General features: G+C 41.3%; 1 protein-coding gene across 2 annotated transcripts; it reads left to right on the top strand.

Moving 5' to 3' along the window:
- Positions 1-2,000: 2,000 nt before the first annotated feature.
- Positions 2,001-27,258, top strand: DYNC1LI2 (dynein cytoplasmic 1 light intermediate chain 2). Of its 2 annotated transcripts, none has more exons than XM_072117480.1 (13): positions 2,001-2,134; positions 5,197-5,270; positions 6,237-6,353; positions 9,551-9,781; positions 17,959-18,128; positions 18,928-19,021; positions 19,761-19,896; positions 20,586-20,697; positions 20,782-20,841; positions 21,325-21,366; positions 21,900-22,017; positions 24,036-24,155; positions 25,914-27,258. In XM_072117480.1, the coding sequence occupies exons 1-13, from the start codon at positions 2,049-2,051 to the stop codon at positions 26,015-26,017; spliced, it is 1,464 nt and encodes a 487-aa protein (XP_071973581.1). In that variant the 5' UTR covers positions 2,001-2,048; the 3' UTR covers positions 26,018-27,258. The 2 variants fall into 2 exon arrangements, with proteins under 2 accessions (XP_071973581.1, XP_071973582.1); XM_072117481.1 differs by lacking the exon at positions 2,001-2,134 and adding an exon at positions 2,332-2,363.
- The last annotated feature ends 427 nt before the right edge of the window (positions 27,259-27,685 follow it).

A 27,685-nucleotide genomic window follows, 5' to 3' on the forward strand; every position in this document is an offset into this window, starting at 1 on the left:
AAGAAAATACCTGGAAATAAATACTACCATGATGTGTATATATTGTGTATTTCATGTGTACAAGATGGGTTTGCACAGGGGCGTAACTACCAGTATAGCAGCTGCTAAAGGGCCCCTAGTGTCAGGGGGTACTGGACCGACCTGTCACACAAACTAAAGAATGGATGATGTTCTGTGTAGTATCACATATTATGCTACACCGCACCTCCTCCACAGTAAAGAAGTTTATGCTGAGCCTACCGCTCAGAGGACTAAAGACAGGGGAGGTGAAGGACGTAAGGCCATGAGCTTACAGTAGCATCCTGCCCTCTCCCACCTCAGTGAGCCTAGCAGTTACTCATTGGGTGCTTTTCTGCCTTCGGACCACCTGGGATTAGCTCTTCTGGGATAAGAGGAGGTTCAATTCATGTGGGAATCAGCAGGGGCGTAAGGGGGCCCATAAGGGGGAGGGGCCCACACGGCTCACTGCTGTGTGGACAGCGGACACATTGCTAAGGAATTGAGGCTCAATCCCGGGGCTCCTCTCCTTAGTGCTGAAACCATACGAATGGGCGCGGTGCCGCAGGGACTTCCCCTGCTGCACTGCTGTTTTCCCATGTATTACGGTCTGGCGCCTGGCCCACCCACCCATCCACACTCTGGAAAATGACCCATCCACACTCTGGAAACTCACCCATCCACACTCTGGAAACTCACTCATCCATACTTTGGAAACTCACCCATCCACACTCTGGAAACTCACCCATCCACACTCTGGAAGCTCACCCAGACTCCGGCAAGACGGCCCACCCCCTCAACCAGACTCCGTCCGGCCAGCCTGAACGAACTAGGACCCACGCGCCTGCCTGAACTCCGCCGCTCAAACTGCTGCATTCCCCCCTCCGCGCCCACCCCCCTGCTCGAACCGCTGCCCCCCGCTCGAACCTGCGGAACCTGCTATTTTCTGTTAAGGGGTTCACTGCCGGTATTAACCATTATTATATATTGGTCTGGCATTTTGGGACACAGCCATACCTAACATGTTTGTGATTTTTACTGTTTATTTAGTTGTATATATAGGGAAAGGGGGGTGAGTAGTATTTTTAGCTTTTTGCAGTATGTGGCATTTTTACATAGGATTCATTACAGTGAGGCACTGGTGCATTATAATGAATCTCCAGAAGCCATATAGCAGACCTGAGGCTGTTATGGCGACCAATTGCTTCTCCCCGATGATGTCACAGGGAGCAGCGATCTCAACAAAGATGTCGGCGCCCTATTCATAACCCTTCGTATTTCCGTATGGCGCAGAGCGTGAAGGAGATATAAGTATATAAATGTGTGTACTGTAATTGTATAAATATTTTTGTACAAATATGTATATATTTTTTTCGGTGGAAGGGGGGCCCCATGGAGAAGTTTGTCATGGGGCCCAGCCTCTCCTTGTTACGCCACTGGGAATCAGTGTAAGTTTGCAGTCTATATAAATGTGTGTAAAATGTCCTGGACATTACCACCTACATTCTCTACAATTACTACAGTAATGTGAATACTTGCTCAGCCTGACGTATCTCGCCATTACAGTGCAGGCTTACTAATAACGACTTCCATGACTTGCCCAGGCTTGTAAAATGCGCATATGGCAATTGCTGAAAAATCCCCTCATACACTAGTCAGACAAGCTGCAAATGTGGACTTCGAGAGTTTAGTTTTGAAGTAATCTAAAAAGCAATATTAAACGCAGTAGACATTTCACAATGTAATACTATCATCCTACCAGCAGATGGCAATGTGTGAGTAAGGGCGGCTCCTCCAGTCATGGCCTCACCCTAGACGCCTAAGCTGGCCCCATTATTGCCTGACACTAGAAGCTACAAATACGAATATCCAGCAATAATTATTGCCCAGCACAAAGGGTAGAGCAGCTCTTCCAGTTTATCCACGTGTCACTTTCTGTGAACGTTGAAACAAAAAGCTTCTCGTTTCAGGCTCCATCAGGGTCACCTCAGAGGTGGGTCCTCTACAGAGTACCGGGTGATGTCATTCTTTGTGGTGGCCGCAGTGGCAAGATGGCGGCGGAGAGGAAGCTGCTGGGCGCTGACCGGGGGGAGGCACCGGGAGTGGGGGGCGAAGAAGACGAGGGGCAGAGTTTATGGTGAGGAGGCTGCTCGGGCATGAGGAGCATGTTATATGGCGCTGTAGCCGGGAGCTAGGAGTGGAAGGAAACTTTACTGTGTCACTGGGAGATGTCATTGTCCGGCATTAGAATGATGACAGCTGATAATGGGAAAGGGATAGGAATGACAGCCGCCCTAATGCTTCACCGGCCAGCAAGCTGGGAACTACAGTGCCCACTATGAGCATGGCATGCTGGGAGTTGTAGTGTGAGTATGCCATGCTGGGACTTGTAGTTCTGTAATCTCAGTGATGTTACCTGTGTGGCTGGCATGTGGCACTTCATCTGTTATGTGATGTGGTATACATGGCACGTACTGCTGGCATTATTACCTTTATATACTAATAAACATATTTCAAGTACGGTGTCACTGACACGTCTGTAAGGTGCGGGGTCCATACTTATTCCATCTATTATGACCGGGACACTGCACTAAAAATGAGTATTGGTGATTCTGTGTTAGTAGAGATTGTTGTAAAAATATCCACATGTTTGTCAAGTGTTAACGTGCAAAGTCATTTTGTCTGTGACTGGTTTTCGATAAGGTTGATTTTATTAGGCCTATTGTCGGCATATGTGTTTTTATGACGCGATGAAGACTCCAACAATCTCCATCCAGTGGCTGCTGCAAAAACTACAACTCCCAACAATTCCTTGACCGCAAATGATGGGAGTTTTATTCTTGCAAAGAGCTGGGAGGCCAGAAGTTTATTGCTGGAATAGGATATGTCATTGTAATAGTCTTTTTGTTTATTTAAAGGAATGGCCCATAATAGATTTTAGGGACAGGTCATTGCTAGGCACCTTCTACTCAATGTAATTCCGTAAAGTTATGGGAAGACGAGTATATCTCTGCCTTTTATTGATATGTCCTAAAAAAATTAACAATCCAGTTTTGTTTTTAAATACTGATTCTTAACGTCCTGAAAACCATCAACAATCTGCTTTTTTGTTATTGTGATTATCCCTTATTTTTTCTTATAGATAAAGGCAGGTACTAGTATTTTATCATTAAACCATGAAAGGGACCTCCATGCTTTTTTTATTTATTTATTTTTTTTTTAATTTGAAAATTTCTGTCAATAATTTTATTAAACTTAATTTAAGGTCTCATTGGTTTCAATGGAACAAGATACTGTCAGAGCTGGTAACATTTAAATACAGTGAATCATAAGCACTCATTTAATAATAATCAGATTGAAATAATCTGAAGAGCAGCTTTATATATATAGTGTTGTGTAATAAGACCCAGTCTGGGTTTAGGAGTCAAATGGGCGGGGCCTACAAATCATTTTTAGCATATATAAAATCTGTCTTTTTCTAGGGCCTCAAAGTAAAACCATATTAAGTTCAGTTAATGGCAGATAATCTTCTTGCCTGTGGTTTCCATGTTGCACAGAATAATGAAGATCCAGAAGTAACAAAACAATAGGACTATGCTAAACAACTGCTTTATGTAGTCACATTAACAGATCTATCAAAGAAAAAAGCAACTATTTTCCCTTTTACTCTTTAACAGACTGTAATGTGTGAACAGTGTTACTGTGTCTGACTTCATCCAGGTCTGTAAAAGAAGCCAGCTCACTCACATTGTCCGTACCCCATCATCCTGTCATCATTCTCTGTACAGAGGAAGCTTCCTAGGATGTTGAGTTTCTTCTGCGCATCGGGTCATGTGTCCTGATAGAAATGTACAGGAGTCCTGGAAGGTCTCTGCAATCAGGGATTTCACTATGGACAAACCCTAAAGGCAACAGACATGTCAAAGCTTTTCAGTTTCCAGGAGATCTGGAAGTTCTTCTAGCCCCCAGTTCCCATATTGCCGCAGAACTAGTAAACTTGGGATATAAATCAGACCCCCTGATTTGTCTGAAATGTTCCTTTTATAAAAGGACTTTTCACATAGTGGGTCTCTAATAGTAAGTTCTTCAGTGTTTCACTTTGTTCCTCTGTTGCTCCTGTTGTCAGGAGGTGTTTCCAGTAGTCAATTTAGTTATTCCTCAGACTCCTGGGAGTATATAAGTTACTCCAGGGTTGTTATACAGAAAATACTCATGCTTGTTAAGAGAGCAGACGGGCCCCTTTAAGACGATACATATTATGGAGCTTCACCTTTTACAAGCTTTGTTAATATTAGATTCCACTTCTGCATATTTTGTGACCACGCTCTTGAGTTTAATCCTTTCCTGCCTTGGGGAATACCACACCCTGCTGTGTGAAGCTTTGGTGATTGTGCTGCTTTCTGTCATTAGGGTTAGTTTTTATGGCATCTCTGGGTAAGGAGTTTTCATATTGTAGATCTGAAATCACTTGCAAAGTCATCTATAAAGTCTCATATTTTGTGGTGCTGTTTATTGGATATATGGAGTTCTTAATCTGAATGACAGGTATTGTAGCTGTTAGTGTAACCCCCACAGTCACACAATATGCTCCCGGGTTTATGGTTATGGAAAGGTGTGTTTAGTTTTTTTGGGGGAGGGGGGTTTGTAAGGTTTTTAAGGTTTTGCCTGAAAACACGGTGTTTTCACCGCGAATGTGCAAAAATTCTTGACTTTATCAGATGTCCACATCTGAAGTTTTATCATAAATTGGGCGCAGCAGTGTAAAACTCTGGTGGCAAACTTTTCAAAACGGTTGTAAAAGTTGCAAATTTAGACACAAATACACTACAAAGTCACAAAAGAGAGAGAAAAAAAGTTTGATAAGTGACTCCCCCATGTGCATGCGCTATAGGGAAGATTTCTGAAGGAGACCTCCAGGAGTGGATGCATTTCTTAGGTAGTGAACATTTAGGGTGTTACTAATGCCTTTTAATGCACAGGTTAAAGCACAGGATGTATTGTTATGAGCCCATGAGATGCATTGCGGACAGAGCTGATTAATAAATCATGATATTCACCCTCCCCCTCCCCCCCTCCCCTTATGCTTAAAGCTAAAAGGTTCTGTCCTGTGAGAGCAGTTTCTGTACTATTCCTCTATTACTTCAGTTCGCTGTACATGCCTTTTACAACAATCATACCCAAGTTTTTATCTTTCTGCAGGTCGTCTATTCTCAGCGATGTTTCTACTAGAGCTCGGAACAAGTTGCCTGGTGGGAAAAATATCCTAGTGTTTGGTGAGCATTGTCCTGAACTTTTAATAATATTTCTGTATATTTTATGGATCCGTCATATCCTTTATCTGAAATTACAGGCGGTCCCCTAGTTAAGGACTCCCGACGTACAGACAACCCATAGTTACAGACAGACCCCTCTGACCTCTTTTGAAGCTTTCTGAATGCTTTACTATAGTCCCAGATTGCAGTAATTAGCTGTAAGATGTCTGTAATGAAGCTTTATTGATAATCTTTGGTCCCATTACAGCAAAAAAATGTTTAAACTACAATTGTCAATAGGGCCCAAATTTTTTTTGTCTGGATCTATTATTATAAAATATACAGTTTCGACTTGCATACAAGTTCAACTTAAGAACAAACCTCCGAACCCTTGTACGTAACTCGGGGACTGCCTCTATAACCGACTATACACAAAAAAATGTCCTTGACTCTTAGCTACCTTGTAAGGCAGCCCCCTTAACATAAAAAATGACTTTCAGGAGGCCTAATGCCATGATACGAAGTTAAAAACAAACCAATACCGGTATATCTATTCCAAAAGGAATACATTCCTAACTGATCTTAAGAGGGCTGTCTTACAAAGCAGCTAAAACAAAATGTTTACCTTGCCCCATCCTGGAAAATATATTTGCATGTTTCCCTTTGCAGTATAGAGCAGATAGGAAGACTTATGGACCTGTGGTCCCAATGGTTTATCCCTTCTCTGATGTCTTCTATAATAATCCCCTTTAACAGGGACATTGATACTATGTTATGCAGATGGCGGATACCTCTGCACTTTCCACTATTGGAAGAGTTGGGATTCACTCACTATCTACACTGCCCCCACCATGCTACCAAACAAGGTTGCCCAGCAGTCATCACAGAGGTTCAGTAGAGAAATTGTTAGTGTTGTGCAGCCAACCTTCGTGACACTTTAACTCTGTTCAGTGGCATTAATCTCATTTATTGTTTTTGTATTTGTAGGTGAGGATGGATCAGGAAAGACCACTCTTATGGCAAAACTACAAGGAGCTGATCATAACAAGAAAGGACGAGGTCTGGAATATTTGTATCTGAGCATTCATGATGAGGACAGAGACGGTGAGTATTGTGTAGCTCGGTAATCTGATGCGTTTATCCGGTTTACAGAAAAGTATGCTAATTATACTGAATCTGCAAGATCTCTACTTGAGATCAGTGATAGAAAACGGGTTACATCCTATTTACTCAGTTGTTTTACTCTATGTGAGATAATGGTATCGCAGAATTGTGCATCTGTGTGCAAGCCATGCTTAGAACAGGTTGTTAGTCGCTTCTATCCAATGACAATAGGACAAGTTATAATGTAATACATAAATAAAGCTTTATTAATTGATACAAAATAAAACCTGGATTATGATTTTTTTGGTCTGGACAAGGACACTTTCTACATTTTACAATGCATGTTGGTTGGTACTGAAAATACCATCAGGGGAAAGTTGTCTCTTCTTCCAGCCAGGATGAGTCTCCTCTGGTTCTGAGGAGGTGGGTTGCGGCTCTCCAGCTGTTACATAACTTACATAACATATTTGATACCTCTTTATGTAAACTGATTTTTGTATCCCCAGTCTTTAGCTAGCGTGCAAAAGGAGTTAGATCATGCTTATTTATTATGAGGAAGATAACTCTCGATTAATAAATTAGGCCTGGGCATTGGAAAGCCAACTGTATGCCATTCAAGAGCTGCCATAGAATTGTGTTATGTTTGTAAACTTGATTAGGAAGATGCATAGATTTATGCTGTGAATGTGGTGACCTAAAACCATCCAAATCTTTAGCATTTAGAAAATCGTGTGTACAAACTGTACAGATTTTATTTTGTATGGAAATTGACATGTCATGGAAATTTTATTATGTAACACATATGGATTTCGTAGTGGGTAATTTTGTCCATGTTGCCCCTTTCTTTGTTGCATACCTTTTTTTTCTTATTTAAAGGAAATCTACCATCAAAACCCATCATTATAATCCAGGGACAATTACTCATAGATCCAGGCAATGTGACTGTGGTAATCTTTTTATATTTGTTATTCAAATAATAATTCTATATTCTGTAATCAACTTTAACAATTATGCGAATAAGCTTAAAGTGCTCTGGGGTTGTTGCCAGAGCACCTCTGTTCTCTGGCTTTACAGACTTGCATTGTCTGCCAATCTGCTCCCTCGGCACTTCCCCCATCTCTGCCTGACTTAATCTCAGGGCAGCAGGAAGTTTCAGCACACAGTGGGAGTGGAAAGTGCTCCTGCACACAGTAACACCCCCCGCGCCCTTCAAGCTCATTCGCATAATTGTAAAAGTTGATTTTAGAAGGAAGGAGGCAATGGATAACAAATCAACAAAGAAAGGAAAAAATACAGCTCACCGTGACTCTTTGGTTGCGCACGTGCTGGAGATCCACACCTGTGTTGGTGCTACACATAAATCCAAGGAAAACACGAGACTCCGCAACAGTGCTTGGTAAAAATATTCGTCTTCCACTGAAGAACTCTTTATTTTCGGCAAATCCAATAAAACGTGGCAAGCATAATCCCCGCAAGTGCCTATGAGGTCATAAAAGCCTACATGTTTCTGGTGCACAATGCACCCTTAGTCATGGCTCATGACTAAGGGTGCATTGTGCACCAGAAACATGTAGGCTTTTATGACCTCATAGGCACTTGCAGGGATTATGCTTGCCACGTTTTATTGGATTTGCCGAAAATAAAGAGTTCTTCAGTGGAGGACGAATATTTTTACCAAGCACTGTTGCGGAGTCTCGTGTTTTCCTTGGATTAATGGATAACAAATATAAGAAGATTGTCACAGTACCTGGATCTATAAGTGCAACTGATTTATCATGCTTGATTTTGTAGTTTACTTTAAGTTACTAGCGAAGTGTGTTAGAAGTGTGTTAATCCTACCTTCAAAACAATTTTATATTATATAATTTTAATATTATATTATGTATTTTAAATTTACTTTAAAAAATTGGTTGAATGGGTTTCCAGATATAATTTTCTTTTTCCATGTAACCTCCTTCCCACCCTGCACTGCTCCTCCGTGGGCATTGGGTCTCTCACAATCTGCTCATCCTGCCACTGCAGACCTTGCACCAAAATGATATTTGCCACTTTATTGAATCAAAGTATCTTGGACCTCCAGATTTTAGAATGTGTTCTATTTCCATTGATGTAGCTATATACAGTTTTCCCTTTTGTCGGATATGTTATATTAATGTCATTGTCCCAATCGCTCCACTCCAATGGTATTTAGGTGTGACAGACAGAGAGGTCTTATTGTCATTTATTCCCATCCTCCATTACTATTCTCTTTACATAACTTGCAGCAGTGCTGTAATCTGACAGCTCTGGTGTCTCCGTGATCTCTGCTTTAGACAGACCATATATTGCATAACGTTTTAAGTGAGTTACAGCTAAAATGGAAAGGCTCTCAGCCAAATATCTTTAAAAAAAAAAATGAAAACCCATTTTGTAATCCAAGTTGTCCCATTAAAGTGCTGTGTCCCTATGACTCATATTTTCTCTAGGTGTGACTACAATGCCATAAATAGCCCATAACACCCCAGTTGCAGCTATTCTTTGAAAACACAAAGTGTCTTTCTATCTCTTGTGTGGAGCCGGTGAAGACAAAGCTAGTGACTTGTTTTCACTCGTATTTTGTCAATTTGTGCGGATCCTAGCTGTGTGTATGACTGATTCTCTTGCAGACATCTCTATTATTGCGTTGTGCAGACGTTCATTTGCATAATCTAGAAGCATCAGGTTCTATTTTAGTGAGCCAGACTATTTGCAGATTGCAATACGTGGCTTGCCGTCTCTGCATCGCATTGCCAGCTATTTACGGCACCCACCGCTGCCAAGCATCAGCTGCGTGACAAATTATGGTTGATATTGTCCAAAAACAATGAGCTCGTTTACTGTGGGATTTGGCTCATTGCTTGGCAGCCAAGCATGTGAGCTAATTTCTGTGTAAACACCAGAATATATACATGTTCTGCTGTCAGATTCTGAGAAAATGCTAATTGTGTAAATACAGCCATCGAATATTCCTAGTGCTAGCCACACTACTGAGGGATGGGACGTTGTAAATCTTGTTCCTCTTTAGGATAGTTTGCCTTGGACAGTGCATGTATCAGTGTTTTATCCCATTCTAGATTCTTTGAGAATGGCATCCACGTTTCTTTATGTCCATATAGCATACACTGCTACCACTGATCTTCAACAATAGAATGACTGTCCTTTATGCATTTTGCCTGCAGATCACACACGCTGCAATGTTTGGATCCTGGATGGAGACTTGTACCACAAAGGCCTTTTAAAATTTGCCCTGTCTGCGGACACAATCCATGATACGCTGGCTGTATTTGTGGCCGATATGTCCAGACCATGGATGATAATGGAATCGCTACTCAAGTGGGCCAGTGTCTTACGAGACCACATAGACAAGCTGAAGATTCCACCTGAAGAGATGAGAGACATGGAACAGAATAGTAAGTGCTCAGACATTGTACAAGAAGCAAACAACATGACTTTTATACATTATAGCACTGCCCATGAAACTATACTGTCATTGGATTTTGCTGGTGGGAACAGTTTTTGTCATAGTACCCTCACAACTGATGAGAACAGTTCCTGAATTATGACTTGCAGTGATGTCTCATTTGTGCCAAGATCATCGCTGAGGAAAATAAAAGAAAAACACATGAGAAAAAAGTAGAGATGCGGTGGGGAATGCATTTTAATGCCCACTCTCTGTTGCACCTTAAAAAAAGCTGGTGTATTCTTTTAGTGAGTTGCCCCAACATTTCTACTGGATAGGGGATAACAAGCTGATCACTGGGAGGTCGACCACTCCACCCATTAGTGAGATCAGGACTTACTTTCTCCAGATTGTTGGGGGACTTTTCTCATTATCAGTTGCATCAGTCGCACTCTCGCCAATAATCTTGTTATAAAGGATAGGGGATAACTCTAAAAGTTTGGACTACTCTTTTCCTGCCACACCGTTTTGTAAGCCTCATGCACATGACCATTTATTTAGGCTGTGAGCTGGCGGCACAAACTGGCGGCAAGCTTACAGCCTTCATAGACTTGCATTGTGCATGGGCACAGTGTGGAGAGACATGGTGCGGGCAAATTGCCGCTAGGTCACGGAACTCCATAGAGGTCTATTGAGCATTGTGCGCTGAGCACACCATTTCTCACCATGACCGGCCACCCTGTAAAATATACAGCAGGTCCCATTCCTGGCCATGTACTGCAGCTCGGCTACTATAGAGATTGGAAGGGTGAACATTGCTATGAGCCTATATGGGCCACAAACTATCCCCAGTTAATGCCTCATTTTTGAACACTTGTCATGTGCATATAGGCCTTAAATGGACATTGGCGGGGGGAGCAGTGCCCCCCACAATATCCACAGTATTCAGCATGTGGCTGTATGGAGAGGGGACCTAAGCAAACCTTCTTGATCCTCCACTAGGTAGGAGTTTGGGGTAATTCATTAGTAGGTGTATGTCTCTTGATTAGTTCGACACATATATATTTAAGCTATAATTATGTCTCTTTCTAGTGTAACTTAAAATAAATCTCTTGGACTGTGGAAGGCCATGTTCACTCCTGATAGACCTCAACACTTCCACTTTTGTTCTGTGATCTCACTCTTAACGTTTTCAAACTTTATTTTAGAACATAAATTATATAAACATTATTTTTTGTGTGTATATATGTATATATATCTATATATACCACCGTTTTCTGTGCTTTTGACACTTGCCATGTCAACAATTTCTTCTGTAGTATTAATGCAGTCCATCCTAAAGTGGAACTAAGATTTCATAATGATTTTACCAAACTGTCATATCTGATTTCCCGTTAAAAAAACAAAAAAAACTGTGCCCATGTTGTGTTCCTTATGGCATTTTCTGTACCAAGATGCTTGTCAGGCTTTCTCAGCAGTAGTGAACTAGGTGGAGACTTAACCTCTTCCTGTATCTGCACTGAAGCTGAATGAAATGGTCTGCTCATGGGTCCCATGACGTCTTGTGTTTTTTGTTTTTTTTTCATGTTTTTTCATTAAGTAATTTAACATTAAAGGGGTATTCCCATCTGGGCATTTATATTTAATTAAATTCATTTGCCATATCTAAACATTTCTTCAATTGGATATTATTAAAAAAAAATTTCCTGTGTGAAGATAATTTCTCATAAATGTAATCATGCTGTCCCTTAGAAACGAGATGGCTTCCTTGGTTACGACCACCTCACCAGTGGTGGCCAGACATGCGCTATTGAGCCCTGCCTGACTTCCTGGCTTCCCCGATCATTACCATAGGACGGGTGTGGGATATGCAGGAACTCTCGGACATTTCATATACAAAAAACTTTTTGTTTCTTTGTGCAATCGCTCCAGCAGAGGTGGCCATATCCAAGGACACAGTCTTGTTTCTAAGGGACCATATGACTACATTTATGAGAAATTATCTTCACACAGGAACATTTTTTTTTAATAACATCTAATCGAAGAATTAATGAAACTGAATGTAAATGCCTAGACGAGAATAACCCTTTAAATTCATAGTGTACATACAGGATGTATATAGTGAGTGGCCTGGCAGCTTTCATCACATAGATGAGCATGTAACATGTAATAAATAGAAGAAACCAGCAGTAAAACTGGGTGCTGCAGAGAAAATTAGACAACATGAGAAACAGAGAAAGCTCTGCAGAATTTGTGGGATGGGGTGGACTGATACTGAAGAGAGGATATCTTGTACCTTTCTATTCTGTGTATGAAATTTCTGCAACAATAAAAGTGAACACTCAGCGACGCACAGAGAGCATGGTCACATGACCTCTGCCTCCAGAGAGCAGCCCCTCCCCTCTGTGAGTCCATAGAATTGTTTACAAGACAGTTTCACAACGTTTATCAACGCAACCAGGAAAATCGGCTACTTCAGGACTAGGCTAAACTGAAGAGGATGGCAAAGAAAGTGCTAGACATTGGTAATCAAGATAATAGGCAACGTTGTACTACATTCCAAGAGCTATTAGTTTGTGAATAAAAATATTTGGAGTTGCGCTTTAATCTTGGCATACACTCCAGCAAAAGGAATAGGATCGGGGCTAACTTGCAGATCAGTGGGTTTGTCGCTGATGGGATGCGCTGGCGCTGAGGGAGATTGTCGAGTATATCTGTTACTTGTTTCTCACTGCTTTACCACTTTAAGAACAAATCGGAAGAACCTAACACCCGGACTACGTGTAAATGTTATTGGGCATGCTACAAATTTTTAACAAATCTGCATCCCTGCTTTTGTATACCGTATTTTTCGGCCTATAAGGCGCACTGGAGTATAAGGCGCACCTCTAATAAATGCCTGCTAAGACATCTAGGTTCATATATAAGGCGCACTGGAGTATAAGGCGCAGGATCAAATGCAGTACCTAAAAATGACCAGCAGGTGGCAGACCTGTGCACAGTTCAAGCCAGCTACACTTCCCGGGAAACTTGTCTTCAGCGTGTCAGAGAGCTCCGATCTCAGAGATATGGGCTGCTGGTGGTTAATGCAGGGTGATGCAGCAGGGGTTAAGCCCCTTCTCCTTCCCTCCTCAGCCAGGGTGTTATTCCTGTGGGGTTCCCTGTTGCTTCTCTTTCACCTGTTACAGGGCTGTCAGGTATGGGGGATTGTTTCTGATGATGATGATTGCCTCGTGGTCGGCACTATGGCAGCTCCGGTCTCTACGTGCTAGGGGAGTTAGTTGTGGTGCCAGGGCACTTCAGGAGCCAGGGACACTGTGTACAGTGTGGGAAGGTGCAGGAAATTTCTGGGGATGGAGCTTTTAAACCCTGGTAAATGTATAGTACATCTTGTCTGTAGTACATTTCTGTATAAGTTCATATATAAGGCGCACTGGCCTATATGGCGCACCTTTGATTTCTGAGAAAATTAAAGGATTTTTGGTGCGCCTTATAGGCCGAAAAATACGGTAGTCTTGTATCTTGGCAGAGGTTTACTGACCAAAAACATGGAGCGATCTACAAAATAGATCCAAACAAAACGCTGGGTAGGGAATTTACATTCTGTCATTATAGACCTCTAAGCCACAACAGAAGTTAGCTTTAGCAACTGCTCCACTGAAAGATACAAAAGAGATTCTTAAAGCTCAAATCCCAAAAATGTATTTCCACAAATCCATAGTTATTGGGATGTAGAACAACTTCGCCCCTTATCTTTACCTATATCCAGCAGTTTTGCTATCCTCCTCAGTTTAGCCTGGGGTCTACTGCCACATCTGATTACTCTTATGAACTGTACTTTTATAAACAACATACGCAGTGAAAGAGAGAATGGGCTGCTGATCCTCCCAGAGGAGCGAGTATGGGGAGGACAAGTGACTGCTTTCTGTGGTTATATCAGAGCTGAATGTGTTTATTGTTGGGCAGCATATTTTGGACTCTGTGTTGCTGAAAAAAGCCACATTTGTGATTCCTTGGATCAATGGCCGTAATTAGCCTAAGCCCTTGGCTTGAAGGAATGGAATATATACTAAAGTTTATACAGTCTTGATACAGGTTGTTAAGTGTTCGAAGTGAGAAAATATAAAAAAAATGTCAAGTTAAAAGCAAACTGTGGTGCTCACACAACAGAGACTACACACTTCATGTAAGTGTTTTACTTATGATTAGTACCACTTATTACATGCTCCATACTTCTTCATGTGATGAAAGCTGCCTGGCTAGTCACTACATGCATCCTGTATGTATACTATGCAGTACTCGGTGGATTTATTTGTAGGAATCTCAGTGATATTCTTGCTAAATTACTTAATGAGAGAACATAAGATATCATGGGAACTATGGGTAGAGTGAATTTTACCCGACTTCAGGGCAAGTACAGGAAGAGGTTAGTCTTCGCCCACTTCGCCTGTTTTTGGAACTCTTTCCAAACAGAAAATATTAGCATCGTTCTGCCACATATCACATATGCCAATTTGGTAAAGTCTTTATAACTTTTGAGTTAATAGAAATAATATTTCCTGTCCTGGGAGACAGTCGTAAAATGATAGAGATCCCTGATCCAATAGGATAAAATAACAATTATTAAATGTAAATTCTCCCCGTAGGGATGAGCGGACCCTATGTTTGGGTTCGGCAGCCTGACCCAGACATACTGCCTTATTGATGGCCAAACAGCCAATCCGGCACACCCCTAGCAGCTAGCCTTGACTGGCATTGGCCAGAAGGACATCTCATCGGGTCCACTCATCTTAGCCCCCAAGTAAAACCCTTGAACTGTATAACAATGTTCTCTTTGCATGAGAATTTGAGTGATATTGAAGGAGTAATATAAACCTTAAAAAAAAAGGTGGCTCCTCTTCTTTCTTGTGTAGCCGGCGGGCGCGCACTATGATGCGGCGGTGTCGCTGCTGATGACGCCGCATCATAGTGCGCACCCGTCGGCAGATTGCATTGACGCGATCTGCCGGCTACAGAAGAGAGAAGCGAGAAGAGGAGCCATCGGGACCTGCGCCAACAATCTGGACAACGAAGGGTGAGTATTAAGTTTTTCATTTTTTACTTGACTCGTGTATAAGCCGAGGTGAGTTTCTTCAGCACATTTTTTGTGCTGAAAAACTCGGCTTATACACGAGTATTTGCGGTAGTCCAAAAACCACTTAAAGGGAAAATCTGATCCCTGCTGATAATAAATAAATCTTTCCTTGCAGCACTTTACAGGTCATGGGGTACATATACAAACAAAATAAGACATTACAGAGTAATAACGTGGTCAGATGAAACTATAGGAGTAAGGGCCTTGCTCGAAAGAGCTTACAGTCGAGATACTTGTAAGACTTAACAATGGGTTAGTCAACTTTTCTTGTCCACTTTTAGGACAGAAACTTATGGAATAAATGATAAATCTCCCTCAACATCCACGTGAAACAATTCTTGATAATGTTCATGGAGTATAGTGAAGCAAGACATTGGTGTGGGAAACCTTCTGTCTTGGCGGGAACATTGTTTCTGCTATTTACTGAAGGAGGTAAAGTTACAGGTGTAAATATTCCTTTTCACTGGAACCTGATAGTTCAGCACAGGTTTAGGCCCGAAAGAAAACGATTTCCAGCTACTGTGCAAATTCCAGGTTTTTAAAGGAACCTGAGACTATGGTATAAGCAGGTGTTTATGCATCAGTAGTCTTATGCTGCCTATACCATGCCTGACACCTTAACCCACAATATTTTAAAGATTTTCATATCTACTAAGAAGCTTCAGATCCTCTCAGCTGTGAAAGCTGTTAAAGCCAAGTGCAGTACAGCATTTATTACTGTAATTTGCATGCATCTGAAGGACCCTCTTGGTACGTGCAGCATGCATGCGCTAACTACCCCAGGGCAGACTAGACTGGGCCTGGGTAATCCACTGCCTTTCCATAAGTTAATAAGTTCCCATTCATAGAGTAGTTCCACTATAGATCTGGGGGCAATTGATTTTGTCATCCTTTTCTAAGGACCCTGGTTTGACTACCTATTTTGTTGTCCATGTGTTCTTCTAATCTGTGCAGTAATCTTTCTCCTCTTACAATATCTTTGCAAATCTCTACTTTCTCCGTAATGGATGATGCTGATTGTGATGTAATTTTCTATCTTCTGACCATGTCAGCAGAATCAGCAGGTTGTCTTTAAGACCTGATGTTCCTGCCCATGTGTTTGGGAGTGGCAGAGGCTTCATCGGGTTTTCACACGCCGGGGGTGTATTTCACACATGTTTATCCTGAGCCGGACGTAGCTTGGCAGTCGTTATGCTGATCTGTAAAGAAGGAACATTCCAGAAGATTTGTGCAGCATGAAGTTCAGATGGTTTTCATCTGGAGACATGTCTCTAAGTCTCTAGAAGTCCATTTAATTGCCTATAAGCCATTGCCTAGTAGCATTCCCTTGTTATTGTGATCTGCGGTTGCCCTTGCAGCTTCCATTCATTTTTATGACTGTCTGTTTCATCAGTGTTGAATGATGATTTGTTGCGTATTTATACCAGAAAATGTACTTTATCAACACTAATAACCATATTACTATCTGTTCAGTGAGTTCCACATATTATGTGTCTAGGAACAGAACTACTGCTCGGGTGTGTAACTTGTATGGTAGCTATTCAGTCATCTCAAGACTACACTGCTGGCCTCTGGCTGTATTTATGGGCTATGTTGTTCCATTTATTGTGACGTATTGTACTTTAGTACATGTTTGTATAAGTACTAATATAGGGACTTATCATGGCATAAATCCTCATTCCTGCTCCATTCCATAGGAATTGCTGCTTTGGCTTATGTTGCTGGATCCTGGAAATTGTGGGAATCTGCAGTTTCTTTCTTGAGGCTCAAGTCTCAGTGATTTTGTCCTATTTTTGGCGAATAACTGGATATTTGCCAGGATAATATCAGTTTTTGCTGGAATTCCTCTGAAGTGTCTTTGCTTCTTTTAAGCCTATTAAATGGACCTAAATTAGATTTATGAAGGAATACTCTAAGGCTCCTTGAGAAAGGCCCTCTGCTGTCCTCTGTCTAATGGTTCAATGATGTTTCCTATAGGACAGGAGTGTTTTTCTTTTATTTGCACTGTGACATGGAAGAACTATGTATATTCATCATATTCATCATCTTCTTATAAAATATTTGTTATACAGGAAGTATTTTCCTGGCAAACATGGAAGTAGTAGGAGCTGTCACACAGTATGACACTGTCCAAATATTTGTTTGTTTGCCTGTGGCTTGTGCTGAAGTTGTTTTCTCCTCCCAAAGTAAACTGGTTTCACGTTCTCATTGTCTCCTGGTGTTGTGACGCCGGTGCGTGTCTCCAATCCCCACAAGTTTATTTACATCCCGGCTTCAGGATGGTTGAGTGTTAGTACCAAATAAATCTATTCCATGAGTGTTTTCCCAGGCTGCATTTATAAGATGAAATGGTGCATGATGCATGATGACTAAGGACTCCTGTATATATAGCAAGTGGATTGCTACTTCTGGAGTACACAAACTGTATGGAGACAAGGTGTAATTTTTCATGTTCCATACAGTGAGCAGCACATTAGCTCTCACATGTGGGGCTTTGCTTCCAACAATTATATTATGTCCCATAATGTCTACAACAATTATTCGTTCTCTCATTTGTATTTAGAAGAATAGTAATGATTTTCTTTCATCTATATCTGTAAATCCCTGGGTTTGTACTCGGACATGTGTGAAGAACCCAGGGGCACCTTCCTCCATCCTCACAGTGAAACGTCTTGTGCTGCGGGCAGTGTTGGATCATCTTTTGTCCATTGCTGATGGTTTCTGTGAATGTCTTCATTGTGTGGACATGCTAATTTCACAAATGAACAGGCTACTTATTTGCATTACCCAAATGGAAAGTATCTCTTCCACTGAATGTCACTGCAGAGATGCCAGCACCCACTATGAGTGTGACCTGCATTGCTGTTCTCTTTTACTGACTTTGTGAATAAAATGTAACATTAGAAGTAGACTGACCAAGTCTTTGTACTGTATGTCAGAGGGAGCCAGGCAGATTGTAACCCTGCACTGCTATGCTGGAAAGCTGTGCTCACAGCAATGTGAGTTGTATTTGTGGTTGTCATGGGAAACATTATATTTATTTTTCTCTACAGTTATTAAAGATTTTCAAGAATATGTGGAACCAGAAGACACGTCTTTGACGTCCCCCCAGAGGAGAGCTCCTACTTCATCAGGCACGGAGGATGAGAATATTATTTTACCACTGGGAGACAATATTCTCACTCACAATCTTGGCATTCCTGTGCTGGTTGTATGCACTAAGGTCAGTTGTATTTAGTGGAGGTTCATGATAGTCGTGACGCAGTACAAAAAGTCCATTTAAACAGCTAGCTGGTTGGTTGCTGGTTGACCAGGATCTGAGTCTGGTGCACTATTTACCATGTTTTACAGACTATAAGATACACTTTTTAGCAAAAAAAATCTTGCTAAAAAGTGCCTGCGTCTTTTAGTCCGATGGTCAGGAGAATCCAGCACTGCCAGATACTCAGGACCGCTGTAGTGAAGATTGGGTGATGCCCTGAAATGGCGCTTCACACGATCTCCCAGAGACTGTGCACTGCTCTCTCCTGCTCTTAGCATCCCAACTGTATTAAGACCCGGAGAGATGTCAGAAGCATGTGATTGGTCACATGCTTTCTACATTGCGCAAGGTCCTCATGCTGCTAGGGATGGGACAGAGAAGAAGTAAAGAGCTGGGACAGAGTAAGAAGAAAAGTTCTGTGTTTTTCTATGTATAGCAGTGCTCGATCAGTGTTCGTGTGTTAGTGTGCATACCAATGCACATTGTATATATCAGTGTCCAGTATGTTCCTTTGTGTGTGTATAGCAGTGCTGAAAGTGCTCCTCTTTCTGTTTTGTGTAGCAGTGCTGTGTGTGTAAATGAAGTAAAGCTGTGTGTGCCGTGCTTGTGTGCGACCAGAAGGGATATTTTATTTGGTGTAAAATATATTTTTCCTTTTTTTGGATGACTAAATCTGGTGTGTGTCTTTATAGTCTGAAAAAATACTGTATCCTACTTGTTCTAGGTAACATGTAATTGTGCATGTTGTCTTGTTTTTCAGTGCGACGCTGTGAGTGTGCTAGAAAAAGAGCATGACTACAGAGATGAATATTTTGACTTCATCCAGTCTCACATCCGGAGGTTTTGCCTAAATTGTATCCATATAACAGGTTTAAGATTACATTGTCCATCTGATGGTGGTTGTTGACAGTTTAACATAGAAGAAATTTTTGCATAATTTTATTGAAGATTCAGAAAGCAGTCAATGTAAAACAAGGTCCTTGATGGTTCTGTCTGTACACTTTTGTCTTCTTCTAAAGGACCATTAACATTAAATTGCATTTTAAAGGGGGTTGTCCGGTTTCATTCAATTTTATAATATGGGCTCCAGGAGGATAAAAATTATGACAAAGTAATACTTTCCTCCCTCCAGCAGATCTACAACCGTCACTGCCCGCCTCTGTTGGTATACAGAGGATAAGCAATAACGGTTGTATCTCCTGCAGCCTGTATTAAGCTGTAGCAGCAACATGGGCCTCTGCATAATAAAGGACAGCAGTGATGGTGGTCCTGCGCTAGGGAGAGGTAAGTGTTATTTTATCATTACTAGCTAGCACATCTTTACATTATGACAATAAATGTAAATGCAGAATGCACCAAAGCAAAACTCTGTTTAGTCACCAAAGCCAGGAAGTCAGTAATTGCTGGGAGATTTCAGCCATAGAATTTTCGGAATTGTTCATGTAGCTCTGGAGTATAATACAGTTTATAATGTTTACAAAGTGATTCTGCTGTTCTAAACCTCTTTATTTATTTCCCCCTGATGCGTTTGCTACGTGATTGTATTTTGTGGTCCATTTGCTGCCTAGTGTTTTCCTTATATAAACCTGACAGATGGCGCTGCCTTAATATACACTTCAGTTAAAGAGGAGAAGAACTTGGATCTCTTGTACAAGTACATTGTCCATAAAACCTATGGATTCCACTTTACCACGGCTGCCTTGGTGGTGGAAAAGGACGCAGTGTTTATGTAAGATTTCTGCTGTACGCTTTGTGTGTATGACCAACATATGAACTACTCAAAACCAGAGTGGTGTGTAAAAAAAAAAGTCCTCATGAGATTATATTCATTTCAAACCAACATAAATTTATTGAAAAACACCAATTAAAACACTTAAAATGCATGTCCAGAATCACGTGCAAGATTAAGGAATTGTTACAATATAACCTATAATAATTCTCCACACTATCCCCAATGCCATGATTATGCAAGCACACAATAAATAAATACAAGTGCAAAAATCCAATGCTGGTACACGCAAATGGCTAAATCTCCAAGAAAGTATCCCTTTAAATAAAGGCTAAATAGCCTGGGAGTATAAGCACCAGTGCAAACAAGTGTTACCTAAGTCAGGCTTTTATAAAGGGGTAGTGTGGGCAAATGCCCTACGCGTATCGCCACCCCGTGGCTTCCTCAGGCTGTACCTATAGGGTCTTATTTCTAGGTCCTTGGGTGTATGACCAACATAGACATCAGGCCGATTGGAAGTTATAATTCTGGCCATTCATTTGTGAAAGATAAACATCCCCTTAAAAATGTTTGCAAACGAAACAAGGCAGCCTAATAGTGAAATGTGTCTTTTTGGAGCAAATCACTAGTAAATTATTTCTTATTTGATTTTCGGGCATTCATAAATTTTTGTGGCTTTTTTTTATTAGCCCTGCTGGCTGGGACAACGAGAAGAAAATAGGAATTTTACATGAAAATTTCACAAGCGTCAAACCTGAAGATGCCTTTGAAGACTTTATTGTAAAACCCCCCATAAGAAAGGTAGGGGTCTCTTGCCACTTTTACTCATCTTCACAATACCATCATGTAAAGTCTTTTCAGTGTAATGTGCTTTCCTTCTGACAGCTGGTCCATGATAAGGAGGTGGCAGCAGAAGATGAGCAGGTTTTCCTAATGAAACAGCAGGTATGAAATGCATTCTCCATTATCCCTCACAGTCTATTTATAGCATCACAAAAAATTTCTTTCTAGTAATGGCCCTTGTCTCACAAATGCCTGCATTGAGTTTGTAGGCTGGCCATACGCAACCGTGGTTGATACGTGAAAAACCAACTGTGCGCTAACCCGATTTCATGGACCGAACACACTAAAGATAGGACTCTGAGCAATGATAGTGACATATGATGCGACACCCCGCTTGCCCACTAAACGGTAGTGATGATTACTTTACAGTTCTAATGTTCCGCGGGTTAGGAGAAACTCCTTGCATTATATATCCCTATGATTCACAGAACAACCACGGTTGTGTACCACCGGACTTGTAGTCCTTTCTACAATAAACTGGGTTTGTCCACTCTTGCTGAGAGCTGTAACTATATTTATTAACGTGAGGTTTTCATTTATTCATTTATATCGTGCAAATGTCTGAATTTCTCATCTTTTTTGCAGTCCTACTTGGCAAAGCAACCAGCCACTCCGACGCGAGCTTCGGTGAGTTTACTATTATGTTGTTTTAGTTCAGCATTTTTTTTTTACTTTAGAATGAAACTTGTAGCAGTTTCTACATTTGTACCTTGGTCTTCTATGTACAGTATTGCCACATTCTGCACCCATAATAAATCCCTCTATTCCCTCTTTTTTGTCAAATATTTTTTTTTTAGTTAGCTTAAGGCCTTTGTATGATGGTTCTAAATAAGAGACTATTCAGGGAATGGAATAGTGGATTTCTCTGTAGTTTTGTATCTATGGCTAACTGCCATCGTAGCCCCAATAGTTGGACGCCTAAAGGAAGCGGCATGATAGTCACAAGGTATGGGGTGTGATTACACAGTCTAACAAGAGCTATCATTCTTTAACATGGAAGGCATAACTTTTTTTTTAATTATTTCTTTTGTATGTGTGTCTGATATGAAAGCAATAAAGGGGTCTTGTATTTCACATTTCTGATTTGTATTAGGAAATGTCCATTACTACACTTGTCTGTAGAAAGAACATTTTTCACATCTATGGTCCTTATATTTCAGGAATCTCCAGCCAGAGCTCCCACAGGTTCCCCTCGAGCTCCAGGTCGTACTGGACCCACTACTGTACCCAGCTCCTCACCCATGGCAGCTGTCAAAAAACCAGACCCTAACATTAAGAGTAAGTGCCATACGCTAAATTGCGGATTCCCCACACTAAATATGACCTCTGGACACCCTCAGGGTCCTGTTAATATTCTCATGTGTTTGAGAACCTAAGAAGGAGACTGTCTTAAATGGGGTTCACCATAAAGCAAAGTTTTGGTATATCCGCAGGTTGTGCAATAGATACCTGATAGATGTAGGTCCCACTGTCTCTAAAATTAATCCCCAAGACCAACTCCCAGGGCTTCCTGATCAGTTCTGTGAAAACACAGTAGCTCAGTTTTGTCTTGATTTGATTGCCATTTGGAATGAAATTTTGGACTCCATTTTAGGGCTCCATTTAGAGGTGTATCCATGTTTTTGGAGAGATGTCCGGTAGTGATGTGTTGTTCGCAAACAAGCCAGCTCTTTTACATGAACAACAGGATTCTGCTCCCTGCAGAGAGCCATGGCTCACTTGACCCTGCCCTGAGCCGGCTCACCACGGGTTAAAAGTGGTGTGAAATGAGGTGACTATTATTATACATGCTGGGGGCCGGCTCTTCTTAGTGGGTGGAGCCTATTGAGCCATTGAGTGATTTGATGTTAACATATGTCAACATATAAAAGTCCCTACATCCCTAAAATTTTATAATTCATTGTTGGAGGACTCTGTTGTAAGCTGGGTAATGCAGAGGTTGAGGCCATCTCTTACAACCGGTGCGGCTCTGTATTCTGAGGGCCAGTTATTTGTACCAGTTATTGTGAGCCAAAACCCAATGAGGCAATTACACAGAACAGGTTCAAGTCTTCGATTATACCTTACCTCTGTTATTGTACCTCTATACAGGCAGTCCCCGGGTTACATACAAGATAGGGTCCATTGGTTTTTTCTTATGTTGAATTTGTATGTAAGTTGAAACTGTATATTTTATAATTGTAGATATAGACAAATTTCTTTTTTGCCCCAGTGTTTTAAATTTTTTTTGCTGTAATGGGACCAAGGATTATGAATACAGCTTCACTACAGACACTTTACAGCTGATCATTGCAGTCTGGAACTATAGTAAAGCTTCCAGAGAGCTTCAAAAGCAGTCACAGTGGGCAGAGGGGTCCGTCTTTAACTAGGGGTTGGGTGTCATTAAGTAGGGGACCGCCTGTAGTTGGGTCCTCACAATAACTGATGCAAATAACTGAAGACCTAACAGAGATGTGAACTAGGATTGTGATAAACCTTAATAATCCAATGATTTGCTTGCTGTGTGGCTTGGAACCATCAAATATATTAAATATCAATTGCCAGAAATATATATCAACTAACCAAACCCTGTGTTACCTAACAGTAGGAAAGAAGAGTCCCTGTAGACTGCTTTAGTGGCAGCTAATCTAGTAGGAAATGAATTGCACTCTGAATTAATATGAAGAGTTAACAGCCTGCACTGTAGTTCTGGATGGGTATTCTAAGGACTTTTTTTTTTTTTTTTTTTAACATAAACCACAAATTTGCAGCCATTTACATTCCAATAAACAACCCTCAATCGTGCTTAAAGGGATTATCTGGGTATAAAAAGTTACTTAGGGCCAGGCTAGGACGGGCTATTTAAAAATAATAAACGTGTACTTACCTCCTCCGGCACTGCTGATGTCCTGCGCCGCGGTCCTTCTGTTCTGTGCGCCGGAAGCTCCCATCCGACACCATTTCACAGCACTTAGAGTGCTGAGAGATAGGGACGGATGGGAGGAGCCGTCCACATCGCCGGTCGGAAGTCCCGGCTTCTGTGCCCCTGTAAACAAACTGGGGCACGGATCAGACGTACCGCGGCGCAGGAGGAGGTAAGTACACGTTTATCATTTTTAAATAGCCAGCCCCAGCACGGCCCTAAGTAACCTTTTATACCCGGATAACCCCTTTAACATGTAATATTATTGCAGAAACATTGTCAAATCCACTAACATGCAGGAAAAAAACAAGGATTTCCTCCTTTCAGTATATCCATTGTATAATGTTGTAATAAAATAAATGTAGAAACAAATTCACGATGCTTTGTGTTAAAGATGCTGCCGCCAGTGAAGGCGTCCTGGCCAGTTTCTTCAATAGTCTGCTGAGTAAAAAGACAGGATCCCCAGGGAGTCCAGGAGGTCCAGGGTCTGCTCCAGGCTCTGCCAAGAAACCAGGTAGGCAAACAATGCTTTCTCATCATATGCAGACTTTAAAGGGGGCTACTCATCTTCAGACATTTCAAGGATAAATTTAAAGGGGGGAGATTTTTTTTTACGCAAATTGACAGCAAATTGCCCAGCTGCTGCGCACCAGCTATAACCTGTGTAGATTCAGGCCTTAAAGTTCCCACAATTCTATGACGGGTAACACCTGGCATAAAATTATCCATTTGCCAAATACATGAGGGTCTGGGGCTAACTGTTGTCTCCGCTGAGGCGAGAGGTGGAGCTTTCATCATACTCTGACACTGGTAGAGCCGACATATTTTCCCCCAAAGTGACTAATAGTTCACAGATAAATCAAAGGGGCACTAAATATGGGGGAGAGGGAGAAAGCGTAGATGTATTACATGAAGAATAAAAGACACTAGTTATTGTTCACCTAGTTGGTGTCATTGTATGAGGCACTTAGAATCAATTCGAAGAGCAGATGTTCCACATGGAGAATGCCGGGTGCTATAATCCAAAGGTTTGCTCTCACCAGCAGAGGATTCATGCACAATGTAGCAAGAGGACTCCAAAATGGGTAGCACATCTTCTTAAAGGGGTATTCTCACACAGGCAAGTTTTTTGTTTCTTTTTAGGATAACAAAATTACACATTCTCTAATTCACTGTTATTATCAAAAATACAGCATTTCACAGATCTAAATCCAACCTGTCTCTATCAGTCCTGGTTTACACAATTTCGGTTGCCCTTAGACACGACTCTGTAACGTCTAACTTAGGGTTGGGGGGGGGGGGGGCACTATCTTGGATTCCTGTGTGATACCGGGCAGCTGAGATTTCTGTCTCTCTGCTCTGTGCCTGTAGCCTTGACACCTGCAGTCCAGCAGAGAGCTCAGGCAGGCACATATCTGTGAGAACCGAGATGTAGCAAAGCTGACAGTGTAAAAGTCTGTCTGCCTCTGTGTAATAGGCATCTCATCACCTCTCATCTGTCTCATCTCTCTTTCTATGTGTTAGTACAGTGTAAGAAGCCAGATGAAAGTATATATACACCTGTACCCTGATAATGTAACCACATTGTCAGCTCACAGACCTAGATTTATCATAATGTGTGTGCTTAAAATCCCACACCCTGGGATTTTGCACTGACCAACCTAGGGAGTGATAGCAGCTAAAACCGCAATAACACTGAGTAACATTGTAAAGTTAGGGGTTAGAATGATCTTTATTGTGTAAACATCCCTAGGGGTTTGAGATTTGAGAATTTTCTTTTGTGTCTTTTTATTTTTTCTTTAATTACTTATTATTGCTACAATTGTATAATTATTATTAAGAAAGTTGTATAGCCCCAAATGCTAGAAATGAAACCTTTTATAACCCTTCTAGTATCCCCTTGATCCTGCCAACCCAATTTATAAAGTAGAAGTTTCATTTTGAGGGCATAGTGAAAACTGTAAAAACTGTGTCTACCAGAATGGTATCTACAATGGTACCAGAATGTATCTACAATTTCATCACATTTGGAATTTTTTCCCATCTTCCCAGTAACCAACATGGAATGTGAAATGCTGTCACTTCGAAGTACAATTTGTTACACAGAAAACAAGCCCCCGACACTTCTTTGTAAATAAGAAAGTTAGGGATTTTTAAGAAGGAGAGTGAAAAATGGAGACTCAAATAACGAAAATGGCTTGCTCTTTAAGTGGTTCCAGAAAGGAATGTCATTGTGTATGTTTCTGATGGTGTTGTCTCTTGTTGTATTCAGGCCAGAAGCCCGTACTGACCAATGTCCAAGAAGAACTGGACAGAATGAGCCGCCAGCCGGACGCTGTGTTATCAAATTCGTCCCATACAGAGAATGAGGCCTGAGGAGCTTACAAAGCAAATTATTACACAACACTTATGTAAATGACCAAATAATAACAATGTATATTGGACTTAAAGATACAAAGGCTGCTCTGACACAGCGGATACTGTAGGTTTTGTCATGGAGCAAGGCGGGTGGTACTAGCCTGACTCCAGTGTTACGTGCCCCCTACGTGAAGCTTGCCTTGAAATTATCCATCCTGTTAACCCCTGGGGTGCAGAAAGCGTCCAGATATGCTTCTGTTTTTGCACCCTTAAGCACTTAGAAGGCTGCAGTCCATCCTGCAAGGGCCAGGTAGTTAGAATCTGCCGTTTCATTCACTTGCACCATGTTGCTGGCCCTGCGGATGGAGAAGGGATATTGCAAGTTGGATCTTAAACTGAAACAAGAAAGTGCTGCTGGCTGTGGTGGAGAAACGTTTAGTCTGTAAGCCTAGTTAGGAACAACAAGCAGAGTGACCGCCCCCCCTTATGCATTTAACCCCTCTTGTCTGCGGGATGCTTTTGTGGATAGGTTATTAATATCTGGCTTTCCAACGGTTTTTGGGAATCCCTTTGCTTTTACTTATAGGCCGCAGCAAAGGAATTAAGGGTAGGAATTTGCTGCCAGTGCAAAAGATTTTTGGGGTTGGGTATGTTGGTGACCACATGGAGCAAACAAAGCATGTTTGGTCAGTTCCAAGTGCCTAGAGCAGTTCTGGATGTGCCACTAGGAGGCGCTTGGAGGATTTATGCACTGTATTAACAGTCACTTTTATATACATAAAATATATATTATATTATTTGCAATTGCTCTAGCAGCAAACCTCTGTGTTATCAATTCTAATGTCCAGATCCCCACTGCAACTTTTCTTTGTTTTACCCTCCTGGATGTGTTCAGAGGCCTCAACACGTAAGTGGGGCCCAATCTTTTTTTTTCCCCCTTAGATTTTTAAAGAATTTTTTGCCATGGACTTTATTTTTAATACAGTAGATATAAGTAAGTATTCATCCAGGTTGTTATGCTGGGAATGCTCACCTTATCATTACCAGAGGCAAAAGGAGCCCCTGCTTTACTGGTTTGCAATGCAAAGCACTATGGAAAATATTGCTGCAGATTTCCTTAAGACAAAACCACTCTTGGCACCTTGTCTTGCCTTACACCTACCCATAAGAATTTTATATTAATTTATTTATTTTTAACATCTACATTGGCAGGCCATTAAATCTTATTACATGCAGTTTCAATAAATGGTAACAACTTATTGTTTGTTGTGTCTCAGTGCAACACCCTCAAGATGTGGTCTTAGAAACAAAACGCAAGTGTAAAGCATGTCATTGGCTGAGCCCCGCCACCAGGCACTTATATTGCGTTTTTTAAACGCATTGCAAGTGTCACATGTGACTGCGCCCAGGGCTATCGCTGTGCAGTGCTACACCACCCCACTGTGTCATTCTCATGTATTGCTAAAGTATGTTATGTCTTATTCTATATGGCCTTTTTATAGGCAGTTTGCAACCTTATAACAAAGGGTTTTGTGGTTGGTCTTTCAACTACACTGTTACTATGTATTTCAATTTATTTGTTTGTGTATGTAAATATAAATGCCTCTTCGGTAAAAGGGGTCAACCTCTGAACTTGCCTCCTGACGACCCCAGCCTCTTATGGTATACAAAGCTCTTGAAAGTGCT

This window comes from Engystomops pustulosus, chromosome 7 (genome assembly GCF_040894005.1).
Source record: "Engystomops pustulosus chromosome 7, aEngPut4.maternal, whole genome shotgun sequence".
Classification (NCBI taxonomy): Eukaryota; Metazoa; Chordata; class Amphibia; order Anura; family Leptodactylidae; genus Engystomops; species Engystomops pustulosus.

Excerpts from the sequence above, each read along its gene's own strand:
- DYNC1LI2 (XM_072117480.1), top strand. The coding sequence starts at position 2,049 with ATGGCGGCGGAGAGGAAGCTGCTGGGCGCTGACCGGGGGGAGGCACCG. Across the intron at positions 21,367-21,899 it reads CCACTCCGACGCGAGCTTCG|GAATCTCCAGCCAGAGCTCC; the intron begins GTGAGTTTACTA and ends CTTATATTTCAG. Across the intron at positions 22,018-24,035 it reads ACCAGACCCTAACATTAAGA|ATGCTGCCGCCAGTGAAGGC; the intron begins GTAAGTGCCATA and ends TTTGTGTTAAAG.